Source organism: Macaca mulatta, chromosome 9, assembly GCF_049350105.2.
Source record: "Macaca mulatta isolate MMU2019108-1 chromosome 9, T2T-MMU8v2.0, whole genome shotgun sequence".
NCBI lineage: Eukaryota > Metazoa > Chordata > Mammalia > Primates > Cercopithecidae > Macaca > Macaca mulatta.
Window position 1 is genome coordinate 13,503,542 of NC_133414.1, and position 19,355 is coordinate 13,522,896.

Below are 19,355 nucleotides of genomic sequence, written 5' to 3' on the forward strand. Positions count from 1 at the left end.
CTATTTTATATTTGTTCTAATTCCTAAATTTACATTAACTGAAAGCACAACCCCAACCCAAGAATTTACTAGTATATAAACAGGTATTCCTCTGGGAGTTTTACTCTTCCTCTCCAGTCTGTTCCAGGTCCTTGCTACTCCAAGTGTGGACCTCATCTGGGAGCTTGTTAGAAATGTAGAATCTCAGTCCTCCTCCTAGATCAACTGAATCAGAATCTGCATCTTTACAATGTCCCCAGGGGACATGGATGCTCAGCAAAGTTTAGAAGCACTGCTCCAGGTGATCCTTTCTTCCTGACCTTCTAATACTGCACTGTACACTCCATGTTCTGGCTGAACACACAGACCTCGCCACCCAGGCCTCACTCACTTTTGACTCCAATTCCTAAGTATGGCTCTGCTATGCACTTTTGTCTGTTAATCAATTTGGAAAACATTTTTGTCTCTTTTTGCTCCTGAATATTTCTGAGTGTTTCTTTTCTCTCAGCCTAAGACGTCAGAGAGAATCCAAAGAATGATTCCCTTCTGAGAGAGACTCTAGTTTGGATGCTGTTATAGTTGCCATTTTGCAGCAAAACTCTGGCTTTTAATACAGTATCCAACTTAAGATGGTCCTCACATACAACAGGGACTCCAACCCTCAAATCTGCAAGTCCTTTTCCCCACTTTCTGCTCATCAATTCAGAAAGTAAAGGAGTAATAAGTTTCCCTCTATTGCAAAAGAATAGTGGTAGGAGCAAGCTAACAGACCACAATTCCCCAATAATATTTACCCCCCACTTAACACATGCCACAATGTGGATGTATTTTTAATACTTCAAGTTGTAACATTAAACTTATTTTCTTCATAATGGGTAAATGAAAATACTAACAACTGTGATTATATAGAATTGAATGGTACTATCAGTACTTAGTAAAACTTAAAGCACTTGATAGTGAGTTGTTCACCCTAATCGGCACTTAGAAAATTGTATTTTATGGGAAATAGTAATTGGGCTCCAACTAATCAACCTATAAGTTAACTTCTGAAATATAAACTTTATAGAGGTTGTAGTACTGTCCCTGTATTTGTATATGAATTTAATTTATATTGTACTTGGTCTAAATCAGAAGTTTATATAATTAACCAAAATTAAGATATGGAGTGCACAACTCAAGAATTTATGAATAAATGAACAAACATTCTTTCTGTATTAAATAGAACACATTTTTCTCAAAAGCGATAGGTTTTCTTTAAAAAAAAAAAAAAAAAAAAATAGGCTGGGCATGCTGACTCATGCCTGTTAATCCCAGAACGCTGGGAGGCCGAGATGGGTGGATCATCTGAGGTCAGGAGTTCAAGACCAGCCTAACCAACATGGTGAAATCGCACCCCCCCACCCCCCGCCACCAAAAATACAAAAATTAGCCAGGTGTGGTGGAGTACGCCTGTAATCCCAGATACCCTGGAGGCTGAGGCAGGAGAACTGCTTGAACCTGAGAGGCAGAGGTTGCAGTGAGCTGAGATTGCACCACTAGACTCCAACCTGGGTGACAGAGCAAGACTCAGCCTCAAAAAAAAAAAAAAAAAATTATATCTTTTAGAAACAAGAATTTGGGCTGTGCACGGTGGTTCATGCCTGTAATCCTAACACTTTGGGAGGCTGAGGTGGGAGACTTACTTGAGGCTAGGAATTCAAAATCAACCTGGCCAACATAGCAAGACCCCATCTCTATTTAAAAAAAAAAAAGCAAGAATTTGAGATGTAAATCAGAATATAGATGAGAAGAGAACATTAACAAATGTATTACAAATCACAAGTAATTTTAATTAATAAATTACTGTATTAAATATAATGGTCCACAAATTAGTGAACCAAATTTATAAACTGTATGAAAATAATTCCCAAGATTAATGAGCAATCATTATCAATCATAAAGGTTACATGCAATGAGAATGTTCATATAATAGAATCCACCATATATCTTTAAATTTCCAAAAGCATTCTTCTATGAACAATATAATCTAATTATGAACATATATAGGGTATATGAATACCATGTTTCTTCTCTAATAGTATTTTTTAAAACACATGCAATGCATTAAATGATGCCAAACTGAATATTTCAGCTTATATACCTGAAAATATACAAGGAAACAATCAAGTTTTCGTTTACTGGAACCTCTGTCAAAGTACTGGCCACATGTGTCCAGAATAGTGCATACGAGTCTAATTCTGAAAAGATGCTCAGGTGGGTCCAGGGAACTTGGAGAGCCATCAGGATTAACACCAAATGAGGTAAAAGAATACAGAGTTCTGAAAATAACAGCTGATTCCACCATTCGGTAATTGTAAAGTTCTCCTAAGAACTTGGCACTGCTGATACGCCTTTGATTAAATTTAGGTTGATTAACCTAAAAGGAAACAAAAACACAGATTTTCATTAAAGAGGAGTAGTGTACATGAAAACAGGTTAAACTTGCCTCTGTAACTTGAAAATATCAATCACTGGAAGAACACTGTATAGAGAAACGACAGATCTTTCATAATAAAGTGGTCACTTCCAGGTGTCCTTTTCTCTCTCTAGGAAATGGCTATCTTTAAAGTGTTTTCACAAAAAGAACATATTAGATATTAAATTTAGCTATCATTACATTAATTGTTTCTAAAACAGTTAAAATGTAATTCTACCCTTAACCTATTTTCTCTGCAATCAGTGAATTAAGAAAATAATAAATCTGGGTTTTACAATAAGAGCAAAGTGTTAGGACGGGCGCAGTAGCTCACACCTGTAATCCCTGCACTTTGGGAGGTTGACAGGCAATCACCTGCGGTCAGGAGTTCGAGACCAGCTTGGCCAATATGGCAAAACCCCGTCTCTACTAAAAATACAAAAAAATTAGCTAGGCGTGGTGGCAAGCACCTGTAATCCCAGCTACTTGGGAAGCTGAGACAGGAGAACTGCTTGAACCCGGGAGGCCGAGCTTGCAGTGAGCGGAGATCATGCCAGTGCACTCCAGCCTGACAGAGCGAGACTCTGTCTCAAAAAAAAAAAAAAAAAAAAAAAAAAGGAAAGTGTTTACAGAAAATTCTTATAAAATGATTATCAGCTTTTTCTAACTAATAAATTTACAGATTCCTATAACTTGAGTCTCAACAGTAACCTAGAAATAATAAATTATCCACAAATTCCAATTGTGTGACATTAAAGAAAGTCTTGGTTACCTCCATTCCTAATCGAATATCTTCTAACACTCCATCCACAACATGGATCCCAACATCCTCTTGGTAGAGCACTAGTCCTGCTAAGAGGTTGGCTACACAATGAATACTGTTATATTTCACATTCCAGATGTTTATCATACAACAAATAACATAGTCTTTCACTTCTTGGTCCTGCCAGGGCAGCTTTCGCATCTGTCTCAAAACCTAAACAAAGAGAATTTTGTTTAAATTATTAAGTAAGTGCACAGTAGTCTGACCAAATAATACAGAAATTTTGCTATGACTCTACAGAGAACTTCTGAAATAGAAAGTACATTAGAAATCCTCTAACAGCCTCTTCAGAAATAGAAAAAAATGAGATTTTCTAATTACGATAAAATGTATTATCATCTTTCCCAAATCCTTCCATAGTGCTCTCAAATTTTCTAGAGTTTTCAGGTCTTCAATCTAGGTAACTGTACTAAGGTCATTAAAAGAAATATCCAACCAGGAGTTTGGAGTAAGTTTTGTTTTGTTTTCTTTTCCCCAGACACAGTCTCACTCAGGCTGGAGCGCAGTAGTGCAAACTCGGCTCACTGAAACCTCTGCCTCCATGGCTCAAGCAATCCTCCCACCTCAGTCTCCCAAATAGATGGGACTAAAGGCGTGCAAGCCTGGCTAATTTTTGTATTTTTTGTAGAGGTGGAATCTCCCTGTGTTGCCCAGGCTGGTTTCAAACCCCTGACCTCAAGTGATCCCTGTGCCTTGGCCTCCCAAAGTGCTGGGATTACGGGCATGAGCCACTATGCCCAGCATAGAGTAGGTCTTTAAAAACAAGAACAGGCCAGGCGCAGTGGCTCACACTTGTAATCCCAGCACTCTGGGAGGCCAAGGTGGGTGGATAATCTGAGGTTAGGAGTTCAAGACTAGCTTGGCCAACATGGCAAAACCCTGTCTCTACTAAAAATACAAAAATTAGCCAAGCACGGTGGTGGGCAACTGTAATTCCAGCTACTAGGGAGGCTGAGGCAGGAGAATCACTTGAACCCGGGAAGGAAAGATGGCCGTGAGCCGAGACCGTACCACTGCACTCCAGCCTGCGTGACAGAGCGAGACTCCATCTCAAACAAAAACAAAAACCCAAGGTTTAAGAAAAATAACATGTTCTCTTTGGTGCATCATTTGACATAAATAATCTCTCTTTCTCGCTCTCTTTCTTTCTTTCTTTTTCTCTTGAGACGGAGTCTCGCTCTGTCACCCAGGCTGGAGTGCAGTGGCATGGTCTCAGATCACTACAACCCTCCGCCTCCAGGGTTCAAGCAATTTTCGTGCCTCAGCCTCCTGAGTAGCTGGGATTACAGGCATGCGCCAACACACTCGGCTAATTTTTGTATTTCTGGTAGAAATGAGGGTTTCGCCATGTTGGCCAGGCTAGTCTCAAATTCCTGGCCTCAAGTGATCTGCCCATCTTGGCCTCCCAAAGTGTTGGCTCATAGGCACGAGCCACTGTGCCAGTTAATAATCTCACTTAAAAAATAAAATCATTAATTTCCAACAAATAAACCCAAAGTCAACTGGCTAAAAGATCCCTTAAGGTGGAGGACACTATATCAAGACTGACACTGTACAACAACCTCAGTTTCCTCATGTGTAAACGGGGGATAACAAAAAAATACTTACTTCCTAGTTTATGGTAAAGACTAGACAAGTTAAAAATATGTGAAGTACATAGGAAAGTGTCTGGCACATTATAAAAATGTTAGTGGCCAGATGCAGTGGCTCACACCTGTAATCCCAACACTATGGGAGGCTGAGGCAGGAGGATTGCTTGAGCCCAGGAGTTCGAGACCAGCCTGTGGAACATAGCAATACCCCATCTCTATTAAATTAAATTAAATTATTTTTAAAAGTTAGCAATTATTATTTCAAAGCCTCTACTATAACAAGATAATCAGCAGAGCTCTAACCATAATCAAAGTCTTTCCATTTTTCTCCTTATATAAAATGGATACTATTAGCCAATTGCAAAGTAATCCTTTCATCTCTACTCTCCATTATCATCAACAATTCATCTTTCAGACACTAAACATGACTCTGACATTTCCAATGAAGCTGGTATGAGAACTCATTTAGCCATTCTATACTTTTCAAACTTTTAGACAATTCCAAAACTATTTGAAACAACTACTGCCTCTGATTGAGGAAGCTGGTTTCAATTTTCAAACCTGCAACATAATTTCTTATCACCTTCCATCCTAAAAAGAAAAAAATTCTATGCTGTATTATATGTCAAGTTGTAGAGTTCACCAAGAAATGTTTTGTTCGACATATCTTACTGAAAAGCGAAGTTTCTAACATGGTAACTACAATTATTAACATAATAGGTCAGTGATTCTTTACCTTCACTGGAAATTAACCCCTGTTGAGAATCTAAAGAAAGCTGCAGACCCTGTTTCCACAAAAATACAAATAGCCACAGACATTCAAAATTATGAGATTTCAGAGGGATCATGGGCCTCTTATAAAGTCTACTAAAGGTTAGGATCCCATGTACTGATGCAAAATATTTAAGTACAAATTTATTATGGAATACCAGAGAGAAAGTAATAGTTTCAAATATATACATAAAATCAAAATTTCCTAGAGTTACTATTTCAATTAGAACAAAAAGTTGTCATAAAAGGAAAACAAAACCTATGTCTCAAATATCATGTATCATCATAAGAATTCCTTCTTAGGATGACTTACACAGAGTTGACTGTAAAGGAACTTGAGCTCCACCCCCAGTTCTCCTACTCTACATAAGCTTAGTACTACCACAAATCTCACGTTAACTATTACTGCATGATTTCATAAGATTTACCTTCTCAGTGGTAACTTTAGAGAGATCCTTGTACAAAAGTTTCCGGACATACTCCTGGAGAGGAGGACGTTTCTTTTTCACGGTTTTTTCAGCTGGAGGTGGGTTGCAGTAGTAATATGCATTCTCTACCATTGTGACATATCTCGCATCAAGATGCATTGCTTGCTTCTTTCTCATCATTTGCTCCTGAAATAAAAAGTCCAAATTAATCAAAACACTTTCCTTCTAAGATTCCTTTACTTCTAACTAAACTTCTCAGTGATTTACTATTTCAAAGTAATGGGTTACAAAGCCAAAGAAAGGGCTGGGCACTGTGGCTCATGCCTCGAATCCCAGCACTTTGGGAGACTGAGATGACAGGATCATTTGAACCCAGGAGTTCAAGACCAGCTTGGGCAACATGGTGAAACCCCATCTCTACAAAAGGTACAAAAATTAGCCAGGTGTGGTGGCACGCACCTGTAGTCCCAGCAACTTGGGAGGTGGAGGCTGCAGTAAGCCATGATTGGCACTGCACTCCAGACTGGGCAAGAGCAAGACCCTGTCTCTTTAAAAAAAAAAAACAACAAAAAAAAGAGCACAAGGAGGTGGGGGTGGTGAGACAAAAACAATCAATGGGCATATCAAAGAGCATGTAAGCACACTAACTGTTATACTACTTATTTTTAGAACATACTAATCCATGGGCTGGGCGCGGTGGCTCGAGCCTGTAATCCCAGCACTTTGGGAGGCCAAAGTGGGCGGATCACGAGGTCAGGAGATAGAGACCATCCTAGGTAACATGGTGAAACCCTGCCTCTATGAAAAATACAAAAAAAATTAGCCAGGCGTGGTGGCGGACACCTGTAGTCCCAGCTACTCAGGAGGCTGAGGCAGGAGAATGGCGTGAACCCGGGAGGCAGAGCTTGCAGTGAGCCGAGATCGCGCCACTGCACTCCAGCCTGGGCGACAGAGCAAGACTCCATCCCCAAAAAAAAAAAAAAAAAGAACATACTAGTCCATGACTACTTAGCCTTAGGCTTCATCCAATAAAAGACTCAGAACTTTGCTGCCAAGGTAACTTCTTTCATAACTTTGCCAAAAAACATGAACTTTAAGGAAAGTAAGGCTCAAATATACAAGTGAGTGACAATAAGGACTAAAAATATAAATAAAGGGCTGACTATAGCTGTTTCCAGTACAACTAAGATTTCATTCTCAAGGCTCCAATGTTGTATGAGATACCTGACATGTCTCTGCAAAAAACTAAAAGTCCCCAACGTCTTATAATGTGTCTAGGGTTGCTCAGTATCAGCTCAGGAGAGGTAAGTAACTAACAAATACAGATCTAGTCACTCACCATCTACTTCATGGTTTCTCAGCCTCAGCACTACTGACATTTCGAATTGGATAATTTGTTGTGGGGGATTATTCTGTGCATTGTGGAATGTTTCACAGCCACTCTGGCCTCTACTTACTAGATGCCAGTTGAGAACCACTGACAAGTTGAAGATCTTTAAACAGCACTCCTAATTCTTAAAACAGCATCATGCCAAAAAGCATTAAGATTACTGAATAATTAAGTCATTTTAAAAACATCTGCTGGGGGCAGTGGCTCAAGCCTATAATCCTAGCAACTTAGGAAGCTGAGGTGAGAGAGTCTCTTGAGATCAGGAGTCTGAGACTAGCCTGGGCAACAAAGTGAGACCCCCCTTCTCTACATTAAAATAAACTTAACTAAACTAAACTAAAATGAATAGCTGGGCACAGTAGTAAGTACCTGTAGTCCCAGCTACTTGGGAAGCTAAAGCAGGAGGATCACATGAGCCCAGAAGTTCGAGGCTACAGTAAGCTATGATCATGTCACTGCACTCCAGCCTGGGTGATGGAGTGAGACCCCATCTCTAAAATAAGAAATAACAGAATAAAAGAAAAATAAAGTAAAAAATTACCCAGGCATGGTGGTGTACACCGGTCATCCCAGCTACTTAGGAAGCTGAGGTGAGAGGACTGCCTGAACCCAGGAGTTCAAGGCTGCAGTGAGCTATGATCATGCCTCTGCACTCCAGCCTGGAAGACAAGCTTAAGACCCTATCTCTTAAAAAAAAAAAAAAAAAGAAAGAAAGAAAGAAAAGTAACCAGGTGCAGTGGCTCATGCCTGTAATCCCAACACTTTGGGAGGCCGAGACAAGAGGATCACTTGAGGCCAGGATTTCGACAGCAGTCTCAGCAACATAGTGAGACCCTGTGTCTATAAAATAAAAAAATTAGCCAGGCATGGTGGTGTGCATCCATAGTCCCAGCTACTCGGGAGGCTGACGTGGAAGGATCACTTGAGCCCAGGAGTTGGAGGCTGCGGTGAGCTATAATCACACCACTGCACTCCAGCCTGGGCAACAGCAGGAGACCCTGTCTCAAAAACAAACAAAAATTACTTGGTACTTAATTAGTGTTATGCAATATGGCAGGCACGGGAAACTCATCAGTGAACAGGACAGACATGATTCCTACTTTCAGGAAGCTTAATAGTCTGGTGTCAGAAGACAGAATAAAATCAACAAATAAATCAACTACTATTCTTTTCAATAATAGTTGCAACAGTAGTATGAACAATAAGTACTGCGATCTGAAACAACAGAGAACCTACTTTAGTTCAGGGTGGGTTAGGGAAGGTTTTTCTGAGAAAGTGACATTTAAACTAGGATCTGAAGGATAACAAAGGCTGAAGAACCTCAGGAAGAGCAAGCATGCAGAGGCCCAAGGAGAAAGAAAGGCAGATGTGGCACAGAACAGAAGGCCAGTGTGTTCCCAGCAGGGAGCAGTGGAAGAGGGAAGAGGAGGGAGGGGACGGGTAATAGAGAGCACTGCACACGAAGGTGAGAAGGCTGGGTTTAAATGTGCAGAGGGAGATCACTGATGAGCTTCAAGCAGTGTTGTGGACTGGGGTGCTGGGTGGTGGTGGATTTCAAGTTCTGTGTGTATGTGAGCTCAAGGAGGGCAAGGGCTGTATCTTTTTCACTGTCACATATGTAGCACCTAAAACAGTGCCTGACAGACATGCAATTCATATTTAACAATGCATGAATAAATGAATGAATTTTTAAAAACACGTTCACTCTTTCCTATGGACTGCTTTTCTATCCGTGCAAAATCATCATATACTAGGAGAAAGTTTTGCTATTTATAAGTTAAACTGTGGGCATACCAAGTTTCATAACTGTTTCTCTTGTCTCCAAGGATTTCTATAGTACACTGACTGTACCTAAGCCCCTATACTGACACATCTTTGTACTATAATTAGTGAATGCCTGTTAAATATTCAGTCTTCCAAACAGACAAGAAAACACTCCCATGTTAAATAGAGCTAGAGACTTAATGACAGCACCCTGTAAGTTCTTTGGACAAAATAGAATGCATCATTTAACTTATCACTTGTACACAGATAATCCAGCTTTTAATCTCAATTAGTCTCAACCTGTTATCTGGCCTGCTTTAGAACCTTTTCCCCCACACACGCACACTCACACATACCCCAAACTAATTTTAACATTAGCCAAGAATAATTTTGAAGGCAAACCAGTTAAAAGGTTATATGTCTTCTCAAATAAATGTGAATACTTTTTAGATGATCCCATAAGCACTGATGTGCTTCAAACCAAACTCATCTGTTCCCTCCCCTTTATTCCCCCATGTCTGTGACTGGCGCCATCATCTGCTCAGATGCCCATGGCAGAATTTTAGTCTTATCTTAGTGTATTTTCTGCTTCCTCATCCCTTATATCTCACCACCAAGTCTCCTCAGTTCTACCTCCTAAAAATTTTCATATAGCAAGTCAGAATTCTCCAGTTTCTCCCCAACCATCCATACCCCAATTCATTTCTTCATTGTTGTCTCCCTAGGTTTTTAAAACAGCCTTTTAACTGTTCTCTGTATCCCTGGTCTCAGCAGTTATTGCCTCCATACCAATCTTTCTAAAAACATGAATCTGATCATAACCACTCTACCTGCTTAGTTAAAATCCTTCAATAGTTATTCACTGCCACCAGGAAAAAAACCTCCAGCTCCTTAGCATGGCACTCTGGGCGCCTTATAAGCTAGTGTGTGCCTACCCTCCCCTCCAGTCTTACCTGCAGCTGTTTTATTCAACTGGTTTCTCGTCTCTGCCTTTAAGACTCAGCTTAGGTCTCTAAAATAAAAACTGCTTTTTCCAAGAACCCTTTCCTGATATAGTAAATTAGGTGTCTCTTCTAGCTACACCCAAAATACCCTAGGCTTATACATTTACCATAATGTATGTCTTTTTTTTTTTTTTTTGAGACGGAGTCTCGCTCTGTCGACCAGGCTGGAGTGCAGTGGCGTGATCTCGGCTCACTGCAAGCTCCGCCTCCCGGGTTCACGCCATTCTCCCGCCTCAGCCTCCCAAGTAGCTGAGACTACAGGCGCCCGCCACCACGCCCGGCTAGTTTTTTGTATTTTTAGTAGAGACGGGGTTTCACCGTGTTAGCCAGGATGGTCTCGATCTCCTGACCTCGTGATCCGCCCGTCTCGGCCTCCCAAAGTGCTGGGATTACAGGCTTGAGCCACCGCGCCCGGCCATGTCTTTTTTTTTTTAACTTCCCATAATGTATTTCAATTCTCTATTTATTTGTCTGACTGTCCTATTAGGCTATAAACTACGTAAGGGCAGAAACTCTTCCAACTTTATATTCCAAGGGTCTAGCACAGAGTTCACACTCCATAAATACTATCAAGCCATTAGGGGAGATCTTTCCTACCCTAAGTCTGGTTTAAGTACCTCCTCCATGAGCCCACAATATCCTCTGCAGTCCCCCATTACAGTACCTACAACATTGTACTAGAATTATGTAGTTAACTCTCACCCATTAGAGGTGAATCACTTTGAAGATGGTAATTATATTTCATTTCTTTTTATCATCCCCCCTATAGCTGTGTGGGTATTCATTCATTCATTCATTCGAGACAGGGTCTCATTCTGTCACCCAGGCTGGAGTGCAGTGGCAAGATCACGGCTCCTGCAGCCTTGATCTCCCAAGTTCACCTCAGCCTCCTGAGTAGCTGGGACTACAGGAAAGCACCACCATGCCTGGCTAGTTTTAAAATGTGTTTGTAGAGAGGAGGTCTCACTATGCTGCCCAGGCTGGTATCTTTTAAGTGCTGGGAATATAGGCATGAGCCACTGCGCCTGGCCTTAATTTTAAAATTTAAGCTTACATTTTATGTGCTTACATGACACACGAATAATGGTTTGAGATGCACCAAAACATTCATAACATAACAAAAACATTCATAAACATTGCTCTAAAAAACACTATTGGGTGCCTGCTCATCTGCATCATTTGTTAAAAGTGTTACAGGTTGAACTTAATTACCCCTTGCAATACTGTGAACTCACTGGTAGCCAAGTGAGAAAAATGTCTACAGCTCTCCAGGGATGGCAACTCATATGTATGGGATGTTCCAGTTTAGATAGAAATGTTTGTATTCTTATGAAAGAATAAGATAACCAGCACTGGTCAATATTTCCAACCTCTGAAGCACAGGTAAATCAAGAACCTCTAGCTCTTTCCAGGATCCTCAAGCCCTTACCAAAAGTACACTGGTCCTCAGGTGAGATTCTGGAGATCTGAAAAGAAACCGTCCACATGTCTCCAGCAGGGTGCATGCCATTTCAATATGGTGATGAGAGAAGTCTGACAGAAGCATCTGCAACAGGAAGAATGATGAAAACTACAAAGGCAACTCTTCAATCCTAGTAGAGGAAGAAATTATCATACATCTAATGTGTGTAAGAACTTGGAAAATGTAAAAAACAGAAGTGAGTCTACTCAGGTTCACTGCTGGGCATCTTTTGTGTTCTGCCATTAATTTGTATTGAAAAACTTCAATATATTTAATGTCTTTCACAGAAAGATATGTGGAAACGAATGTCAAAGCCCTTTCTATATTTATTATTAGATGTTTTGTATTTAAACACATGCCACGTACACAGCAGACTTTTTCTCAATGCCTTTTGTTTTGGTCTATATATTTATTTTCCAAAATTCTCACTACAAAAGTATTATTTGCTCATTATATGAATTATAGACACAACATATCACTAGGACATTTTAGTATTTACCCTCCTAATCATTTATGCATATTTTCTAAACTAAAACAGATTGAGACATTTGAGAACTTGGTTTCTTTGTATCATTTAATCACTTGGTTTTTCTGGCTTATAAGGAATATCTTTTTGTGTCCTTTTTTGTCCTTCTATGGCATGATTTGCAAAGAACATAGTACTACATAATATGAACTAGACTAAAACTTACTTGATTCTTATTCATCATCCAAATTGCCTCCCATTTCTTACTACAGGTTAAGTTTCCCTTATCTAAAATGCCTGGGACCAGAAATGTTTCAGATTTCAAATTTTTTTCAGATTTTGGAATACAGTATTTGAAATTTGAAATGGGAGGCAATTTGCATGATGAATAAGAATCAAGTAAGTTTTAATCTAGTTCATATCATGATACAATAGAAACCAATTTCTTGCCATTTTTTGCTTTACTTATTTTGAAGCTATGTTATTGGCTGCATACTGATTCAGAAAGGTAATCTTTTCCTGTTAAAATAACCTCTTCATCATTACAAACCAGCCTTCTTTCTTTCTTTCTTTCTTTCTTTCTTTCTTTCTTTTTTGAGATGGAGTTTCACTCTTGTTACCCAGGCTGGAGTGCAATAGTGTGATCTTGGCTCACCACAACCTCCGCCTCCTGGATTCAAGTGATTCTCCTGCCTCAGCCTCCCGAGTAGCTGGGATTACAGGTGCACGCCAGCCACCACGCCTGGCTAATTTTGTATTTTTAGTAGATACGGGGTTTCTCCATGTTGGTCAGGCTGGTCTTGAACCCCTGACCTCAGGTGATCCACCAGCCTCAGACTCCCAAAGTGCTAGGATTAAAGGCATGAGCTATGGCGCCTGGCCCTTTATTTCTAATAATATTTCATGCTTTTGTCAAAAGTGTTACAGGTTGAACTTAATAACCCCTTGTAATACTGTGAACTCACTGGTAGCCAAGTGAGAAAAAATTTCTACAGCTCTCCAGGGATGGCAACTCATAAGTATGGGACATTCTAGTTTAAGTAGAAATGTTTGTATTCATATGACAGAGTAAGATAACTACCGCCAGTCAATATTTTTAACCTCTACGATAACACAGAGAAACCAGCTTTCATTTTATTAGTATTTGTATAGCACTATTTTCCCCATCTTTTTATTTAATTTTTCTCATCTTCATATTTAAGGGTAACAGTTGTAGATAGCTCCTAATAGTTGTTTTAATCAAGTTTTATATTTTTAAGGCTTTTACTTGATGTATTTCACCCTTTTCAGGTTTCACGTTATTACTGGTAGAACTGCATAAGTATCTAAGATCTTAACTATTTGTTTTGTATTTTGCACACCTGTTTAATGTTACTTTTTCTTCCTTTCTTGGTGTTCTTTTGGATTAATCAAATATTAAATTATTTCACTTTATCTACCATTTATAACTAAAACTTTAAACTTTTCAATTAAAAGCAATCAACCAATTTAGCACTAACCTTTAAACAATGTAGTGTGTCATTTTTGGTGAACATCTTAAACTTAGTTAGTTCTCCAATAAAACGAACAGTTTTATTCTTTGTTTCAATATTGATCTGGTCCTTTTTTCGTACCTAAAAATTAAAAGAGAAAAGATAATGCTTAATCAACATTTTGAATCTCTGTGATAAAAACTATTTTTAATGCATTCAAATTGACTCCAGATTTTTTTTTTTTTTTGAGACAGAGTTTCACTCTTGTCGCCCAGGCTGGAGCGCAATGGTGCAATCTTGGCTCACTACCTCTGCCTCCTGGGTTCAAGCGATTCTCCTGCTTCACCCTACCAAGTAGCTGGGATTACAGGTGTCCACCACCACACCTGGCTAATTTTTTGTATTTTTGGTAGAGATGGGATTTCATCATGTTGGCCAGGCTGGTCCCAAACTCCTGACCTTGGGCGATCCACCCACCTTGGCCTCCCAAAGTGCTGAGATTACAGGCGTGAGCCACTATGCCCAGCCCATTCCAGATATTTTTAATAGGTAAGGGTAAAATTTCTTGCTATAGGCCAGGTGCAGTGGCTCAGGCCTGTAATCCCAGCACTTTGGGAGGCTGAGGCAGACGGATCACAAGGTCAGGAGTTTGAGACAGCCTGGCCAACGTGGCGGAACCCTGTCTCAACTAAAAATACAAAAATTAGCCAGGCGTGGTGGCAGGCGCCTGTAATTCCAGCTACTTGGGAGGTTGAGGCAGGAGAATTGCTTGAACCCTGGAGGTGGAGGTTGCAGTGAGCTGAGATCATGCCATTGCACTCCAGCCTGGGTGACAAGAGCAAGACTCTGTCTCAAAAAACAAAAACAAAAACAAAACTCTTGCTATACTTAAACTATTATAAGTTAAAGAAAAAATTGCTCTGTATAACACCAGTCCCAGGATGTGCTCTGCAAAACAGCTCCACGGTCAAGTAATTTGGAGAAAAAAAATGAATTTTACCAGGCCTAAAGAGGCTCTTAAATAAAGAAAACTTTAAGTCAATGTTTTTCAAATTTATTTGGCAACATGAACCTCCTTTTTGAAATGTTAGAAACTGCTATTAGTTAACATCCCTTTAAATTAATACTATAAGGAACACACTTTAGGAAATGCTGCTTTAAAAATATGAATGCCAAGTGCTCACCTAAGCAAAACTGGTATTAAGGCTTGACTAGTGTATTATAATTATGAACTATGCTGCATTTTTACTATAAATACATTACAACGAAAGAGCCAATATAATCACTGTTCGTTTTTATCACCAGTCATGGTTGTACTTGGTCAATGGTTAAGTCCTTTGCAAATGTAAGTCTTCTAGTTAGGCACAAATTTCAAGAATTATCAGATGCAACAAAATCCGGCTGCTACAGTGCAATGCAAACAGACATACCAAGATAAATGTAATTGGATTTAACCTCAGAATTCCATTTTCATCGGAAAACCAAACCTACAGTCTAGAAAACTTTCATTTGAACACCAGTGACCATAATGTAGTGCCCTGAATTAGTTTAGCACTTTCTTTCCTTGTTTTCTGAGACAGCTTCACTCTGTCACCCAGGCTGGAGTGCAGTGGCACAATCTCGGCTCACTGCGACCTCCACCTCCCAGGTTAAAGAGATTTTTGTGCCTCAGCCTCCTGAGTGGCTGCAATTACAGGTGCGTGCCATCACGTCTGGCTACATTTTTGTATTTTTAGTAGAGATGGGGTTTCACCATGTTGCCCAGGCTGGTCTCAAACTCCTGGCCTCAAGCGATCCATCTGCTTCAGCGTCCCAAAATGCTGGGATTACAGGTGTGAACCACCACAATCGGCCTAGAACTTTTTTTTTCTTTTTTTGAGACAGAGTCTCGCACTGTTGCTCAGGCTGTGCAATGGCACGATCTCGGCTCACTGTAACCTCCACCTCTCGGGTTCAAGTGATTCTCCTGCCTCAGCCTCCTGAGTACCTGGGATTACAGGCGCCTGCCACCACGCTTGGTTAATTTTTTGTAGTTTTAGTAGAGACGGGGTTTCACTATGGTGGTCAGGCTGGTCTTGAACTCTTGACCTCATGATCCGCCCGCCTCAGCCTCCCAAAGTGCCAGAACTTTTTTTTTAATGACATCATTTAAGCATACAAAATAGTTTTGCAATTAGAGACAAATATAAAATAGAACTAGAGTCTCATTTGTAATATTAAACAAAATACTGAATAAACCTGACTGCTTATTATTAGCCTTGTAATTTAGAAAGAAGCACAGCCTTCATAAAGAACTTTTCACAAATAAATGTTTCATATACATGCACATAAAAAACTTCTTATTAATTTACCTTATTTTCTGAGCTTCGAGGATTGATTGAGTGTGGACTGTGGACCAGTTTTGCTGGATTTCAATCCCAGCACTATTACTTACACTTACTGCCTGTTACTTAACCTGTGTCTCAAAGTCCTTATCTGTAAATTGGACCTAATAGGGTTATAAGTCTTAAATAAGTTAATACTTGTAAAGCACATAAAACAGTGCTTTGGACCAGCAAGAGTTCAATAAATACTATCACTCATTTTATCCTTCCTTGTATATTTGTACCTCTAATACATGGGCACTAAATAAATCTTTGCTGACAAGTAATTGAAAAGCTAAAGCTTAATATACATTCTGCAGTGACATGAAAGAGCAAAAGTTCTAGAGTTAGAATGTCTGTGCTCTTAAGATCACTTTATGGGATATAATATCTCAAAGCAAGTCATATAAACTCCCTGAGCCTGTCTGCCCACTTGGTAAAGTAAGGATAATGATGATGATGGTAGTGACTACACTTCACTTGGTACTAAGCAATTAAGGTACAGGACAAAAGAAGATTAGACAACTTTTAAAATGATGTTAGGCTGGGCGCAGTGGCTCACGCCTGTAATCCCAGCACTTTGGGAGGCCAAGGCGGGTGGATCACGAGGTCAGGAGATTGAGACCATCCTGGCTAACACGGTGAAACCCCGTCTTTACTAAAAATATTAAAAAATTAGCCAGGCGTGGTGGTGGGCGCCTGTAGTCCCAGCTACTCAGGAGGCTGAGGCAGGAGAATGGTGTGAACCTGGGAGGCAGAGCTTGCGGTGAGCTGAGATCGTGCCACTGCACTCCAGCCTGGGCAACAGAGCGAGACGAGACTCCGTCTCAAAATAAATAAATAAATAAAATGATGCTTAAGGAGTATTTTAATGACAGGGTAAAATGCTTCTGAGAAATAACAGAAAATTACACATAAAATATAATTCATCCATGAAAAACTATAGAGAAAAAAAGGTAAAACTAAAAACTAAAAAACAAAAAACCACCAAAACGTTGCTGTTAAGTAATGAAACTGGTATTTTTCTTTCCTTTTTTTTAACTTTAAATGTTTTCTAAATTACACTGACCTTGTGTCTTTGTTTGGGAAAACACATAAGAAAGCATATCAAAAACTACGCACTAAAACGGGCCAGGCATGGTGGCTCACACCTGTGATCCCAGCACTTTGAGAGGCCGAGGCAGGTGGATCACTTGAGGTCAGGAGTTTGAGACCAGCCTGGCCAACATGGTGAAACTCCGTCTCTACTAAAAATACAAAAATTAGCAGGGCATGGTGGCACGTGCCTATCATCCCAGCTACTCGGGAGGCTGAGGCACAAGAATCGCTTGAACCTGGGAGGGGGAGGTTGTGGCAAGATGAGATCATGCCACTGCACTCCAGCCTGGGTGACACAGTGAGACTCGATCTCAAAAAAAAAAAAGGGAAAAAAAAAAAAACACTATATACTAAAACTAAGTCTTAGGGTCAGTAGGGTTGGGAAATACATATATCTATTTTTAAATCTCCTTGAATGACGTTGGATGCATATCCTCTTCTTCAACTGCTATGGAATATCACACCATTTTCAGCATTACTAAGCATTCTAGTTTTCAAAACATGTTAACATGCTGTATCATCCACATCATATATTTACATTAATTCTAATTATTCTGAAATATAAAGGTTACAGAGGTTACATCTAATAAAAATGACAAAATTATACAATATTTAAATGAAGTGTTATAAATCAATGATCTCACTCCCTCATTTTCAGATGAGAAAACTGAAGGCTTTTCAAAAGCTTGTAACTTATAAAAATGGCTAACATTCTCACTCCTCATTCAACATTTCAACATTTTTCACTGTCACTTCTTTCCTTTTTTTTTTTTTTTTTTTTGAGACGTAGTTTCGCTCTTGTTGCCCAGGCTGGAGTGCAATGGTGTGATCTCAGCTCACCGCAACCTCCGCCTCCCAGGTTCAAGTGATTCTCCTGCCTCAGCCTCCCAAGTAGCTGGGATTAAAGGCATGTGCCACCACGCCTGGCTAATTTTGCATTTTTAGTAGAGATGAAGTTTCTCCATGTTGGTCAGGCTGACTGAACTCCTGACCTCCGGTGATCCGCCCGCCTCGGCCACCCAAAGTGCTGGGATTACAGGCGTGAGCCACTGCGTCCGGTCTTCACTCTGGTTTCTTAAAACCTTATGATCAAAAATATGTCAAAACACTTCTGGATGAATTAACAATGTAACATTTTCTATATATTTGTAGTTCAATAATGCCTCTTGTAAGACTTTATTCATATAATCAATCATCCATAGCAAAAATGTGGCTTGCAACTCTGCTAAAGACAAATAAAATTGAGATTAATTGAACAACAAAGTTTGTATATACTAATTAAAACTCTTCAGGCTGGGCACAGTGGTTCATGCCTATAATCCCAGCACTTCGGAAGGCCAAGGCAGGCAGATCACTTAAGGTCAGGAGTTTGAGATCAACCTGGCCAACATGGTAAAACCCCGTCTCTGCTAAAAGTACAAAAATTGGCCAGGTATGGTGGCCTGTGCCTGTAGTCCCAGCTACTTGGGAGGCTGAGGTAGGAGAATCACTTGAAGCCGGGAGGCTGAGGTTACAGTGAGCCAAGATCCCGCCACTGCACTCCGGCCTGGGCAACAGAGCAAGACTCCGTCTCAAAAACAACAACAACAACAACAACAACAACAACAACAACAACAACAAAAAACTTTTCAGATATATCAACACACATGAACTGTAAGGATTTCCTAAGGCCTATCATTTACCACTTTCCTGGAGAAAGAATCCTCTGTTCTAGTCAAGCTGGCCCCTCTAGAAGGGCCAAATAGATATTCACCCAAATAGATTTTCTATCCTCCATAATTTGCTCACTTTGTTTTACATGAAGTTTCTTCAATCATTCAGCAAACTTTTCTGAAAACCTACTGTAGGCTAAACATAAAATCAGTACTGAGTCTATAAATAAGTAAATTTGCCTTGACATAAAATTCTTTAAAAACTTTTGTGAACCAGTATCTCCAAAGTAGAGTGCATAAGACTATTTACCTACTTGGAGTAGGGAGGGGAAACTGGCAATTCTATTTATATGTTTTATCTCACACATTTCCATTTGTTTTTGTATGGTTTACAATGCACAAAAGCATTTGGTACAATTGCCAAGGTATGTAATTTTGAAATAAATATACCTATAATGGGGATATGTAGTCAACTTATTTTAACAAATAAAGAAACTTAATCAAAAAGTTGGGAGATGATTAATTTTTAAAATGTCAGTGACTTAATTTGCTTATGTTAAATAAAAGTTGTCTCCCCAGTCAGGTGTGTTGGCATGCGCCTGTAGTCCTAGTCACTGGGAGGCTGAAACAGGAGGA

General features: G+C 39.8%; 1 protein-coding gene across 2 annotated transcripts in view; it reads right to left on the reverse strand.

Annotated features, from left to right (window-relative positions):
- Window positions 1-19,355, reverse strand: part of UPF2 (UPF2 regulator of nonsense mediated mRNA decay) — a 484,524-nt gene that overhangs the window by 40,582 nt on the left and 424,587 nt on the right. For both annotated transcript variants that reach the window (XM_015146458.3, XM_015146457.3), the window contains 5 exons: window positions 13,634-13,747; window positions 11,636-11,752; window positions 6,049-6,234; window positions 3,207-3,410; window positions 2,120-2,395 (listed from right to left, as the gene is read on the reverse strand). In XM_015146458.3, the coding sequence (XP_015001944.1) occupies window positions 2,120-2,395; window positions 3,207-3,410; window positions 6,049-6,234; window positions 11,636-11,752; window positions 13,634-13,747 (897 nt within the window). The remainder of the gene's footprint in view (window positions 1-2,119; window positions 2,396-3,206; window positions 3,411-6,048; window positions 6,235-11,635; window positions 11,753-13,633; window positions 13,748-19,355) is intronic.